This window comes from Lactuca saligna, chromosome 7, assembly GCF_052625555.1.
Source record: "Lactuca saligna cultivar CGN05327 chromosome 7, ASM5262555v1, whole genome shotgun sequence".
Taxonomy (NCBI): Eukaryota; Viridiplantae; Streptophyta; class Magnoliopsida; order Asterales; family Asteraceae; genus Lactuca; species Lactuca saligna.
Genome location: NC_136423.1, coordinates 107,993,669 through 107,996,884, shown reverse-complemented (window position 1 = coordinate 107,996,884; position 3,216 = coordinate 107,993,669). Strand labels below are relative to the sequence as shown.

At 36.8% G+C, this 3,216-nt stretch overlaps 1 protein-coding gene across 1 annotated transcript; it reads left to right on the top strand.

Moving 5' to 3' along the window:
* Positions 1-479: 479 nt before the first annotated feature.
* Positions 480-2,246, top strand: LOC145007141 (uncharacterized). Its single transcript, XM_078966125.1, has 2 exons — positions 480-821; positions 903-2,246. The coding sequence occupies exons 1-2, from the start codon at positions 480-482 to the stop codon at positions 2,244-2,246; spliced, it is 1,686 nt and encodes a 561-aa protein (XP_078822251.1).
* Positions 2,247-3,216: the final 970 nt, after the last annotated feature.

The following is a 3,216-nucleotide window of genomic DNA, read 5'->3' as shown; positions in this document are numbered from 1 at the left end:
AATAAGTTGACAAATCAAAATATGAAAAAAAAAAAAAAAACCGATGATATAAATAACAAATATATATACTATCGTTTAAAGTATCATGCTATAATAAAAAAAAAAAAAATTAAGATATATTAAGTTGTTATAAATATTCAATCCAAGTTTTCCTTCTTGTAGAGTAAACACTAAAACCTAACTTATGTTTCAGTTGCAACATGTCTATTGATAAAACGTGGACTACTATTGAAAACCGTAACTCTACCTTGTTCCAACAAGGACTTGAATCTTTTCTCGAGAGGTCCAAACCACATGTCGATAACAAAGGTCAAATTAGATGCCCGTGTAACAAATGCAATGTCAATAAATTTATACTACTAGCCATAATGAAATTCCATATACATCAACATGGTTTTAGTCCACATTATATTATATGGAAGTATCACGGAGAAAATACAACTCACCCGGTTGTCGAAGACATACCGCATAGTAACGAGATGGTCGATGTTATTGATGATGTTATGGGAGGTGTGATTGAAAATGATACCAGCTGCAACGAAGGGAACCTAGATATAGACGGTAGAGGTGTTGATGTTGGATTTCAAAAGCTGTTAGAGGAAGTCCAATTCAAATTATATCCTGGATGTCCGTTTTCGTCCCTTGACTTTTTAGCAAAGCTGATGCATATCAAGGTGATCAACAAATGGACTGATAGTTCATTCGATCAGCTTCTTGAGTTGTTGCAAACTGCATTTCCTGAAGGAAACAGGGTCCCCCCGTCACATTACGAAGCAAAAAAGACACTTAAAAAGATCGGCTTAGGTTATGAGTCAATACACGTATGTAAAAATGACTGCTTTCTTTTCTGGAAAGAGCACGAGTTGTTGCAAAAATGTCCAGTTTGTAATGAGAGTCGGTAGGTTGATGAAAATACAAAGGGTAAGCAGGTGGCTCATAAGGTTTTACGATACTTTCCTATGACCCCCAGACTACAACGTGTGTACTGTTCAAGACACACAGCTAAAGATATGATTTGGCATAGTACCGGACAATCCAAAGATGGTACGATGATTCATCCCGTTGATGGTACTTCATGGAAAAAATTTGATATGAAGTATCCTGACTTCTCGAGGGAACCTCGAAACGTACGCTTAGGGCTTGCTGCTGATGGTTTTAATCCATTTGGTAACATGTGTAATCCTCACAGCACGTGGCCTGTCATACTCACCACTTACAATCTTCCACCATGGCTATGCATGAAAGAGTCATCTTTCATGTTGACCTTGTTGATTCCCGGCCCCAAAGCACCCGGGAAGGACTTGGATGTGTTCCTTAGGCTGTTGGTGGATGAGTTGAAGCAATTATGGAGTTTTGGAGTGCGTACTAAAGATGCAGCGACAAATACATTCTTCAATTTGAAAGCGATGTTGTTATGGACAATAAACGACTTTCCTGCTCGTAGTAGTTTATCCGGTTGGAGCGGACAAGGGTACAAAGCTTGTCCGACTTGCAACGAAGACACCCCATCATACCGAGTATCAAATAAAGTCGTATATATTGGTCATCTCCGGTTCTTAGATGCTGACCATCCATGGAGAAAAAGTTTGGACTATAATGGCAAACATGAGACAAGAGGTCCTCCAAGAAAGTTTACTGAGGAAGAAATACAAGCGCAACACGCTCGTCTATTGTTTCATCCACCGGGTAAAGTAGCTGCTCAACGAGCTGGTATTAAGAGAGATCGTGAGGATTTTGAGTTGAATTGGTCCAAAAAGAGCATATTATTTGAACTTGAGTATTGGTCTTCTCTGGAGCTGAAGCACAACTTCGATCTTATGCATGTTGAAAAAAATGTGGGTGAGAGTCTTATGGGTACTTCTCTGATGAATGATAAGTCTAAAGACACATCAAATGCTTGGGCGTACTTGACAAAACTGAACATTCGGAAAAATCTATGGTTGAAAAAGAATGGAAACAAGTTCCATAAACCCCATCCACCTTACTCGTTCACGAAAGCTGACTGCATTCATTTTTGTAAGTTTATAAGAAATGTGAAACTGCCAGATGGGTTTGGATCTAACATCGGTAAAAAAGTGAATGAAACCAATACTAACATTATTGGGTTGAAATCTCATGATTATCACATTCTTATGCAACGTTTGTTACCCATTGGAGTTAAAGGTCTTTTGGGGAAAGGTGTTTATACACCAATAATAGAGCTTTGTATGTTTTTAAGCAACTTTGCTCAAGAACATTATCGGTGAAGGATATGAAAGAAGCGAAACCAGCCATTATTAAAATATTGTGCAAATTAGAAGTGATCTATCCTCCTGCGTTATTTGACATTATGGTTCATTTAGTTTTGCATTTACCTGATGAAGCAATTTTTGGAGGCCCAGTATGTATGAGATGGATGTATCCCTTTGAAAGGTATATGAAAAAACTAAAAAACTATGTCAGAAACAAGGCGAGGCTGGAAGGTTCTATAGCTGAGGGTTATGTCGCTGAAGAGGCATTATCATTTTGTTCAATGTACCTTGAAGATGTTGAGACTCGATTCAATCGCCTTGAAAGAAACGAGCATGTTATCATAGAAGAAACAAAGCTATGGGTGTTTCAGTCTAAGTGTCAACCAACTAGCGGAATGAAAATGAAAAATCTCAGTCTAGAGGAGAGAAAACGTCTACATTGGTTTGTGCTTGATAATTGTGAGGAAGTCAGAAAGTATATTGCGTAAGTGTTCCTATCTTTTAATTCATTGTCTTTTTTTAATTTCGCATTTTTACTATATATATATATATATATATATATATATATATATATATATATATATATATATATATATTTCATCAATGTAGTGAATTCAAATCATTAGATCCTGAAAGTGATGAAAAAATCGAATTTCCTAAATGGTTCCTTCATAAGGTCTATGATATGCAAAAACAAAAATCTCTAGAGTTTAATAAGGAGTTATCAGCTCTTTCAATCGGTGTGCATGCGCATGCCTTTACTTACACCGCTTGCATAGTGAATGGTGTTAGGTATATGGTACTTATGCGTGACGCTCAACGATCAACACAAAACTCGGGGGTTCTAACTGAGGGAGAGCATAAGTGTAACATCCGAAAAATACAACGAATTTAAATTTTTCAAAACAACCCGATTTTCATTAAAATGTTTACAAAAAGGTTTTCAATACAAATTATTAGAGTATTCCCAGAATCACATTGCTAC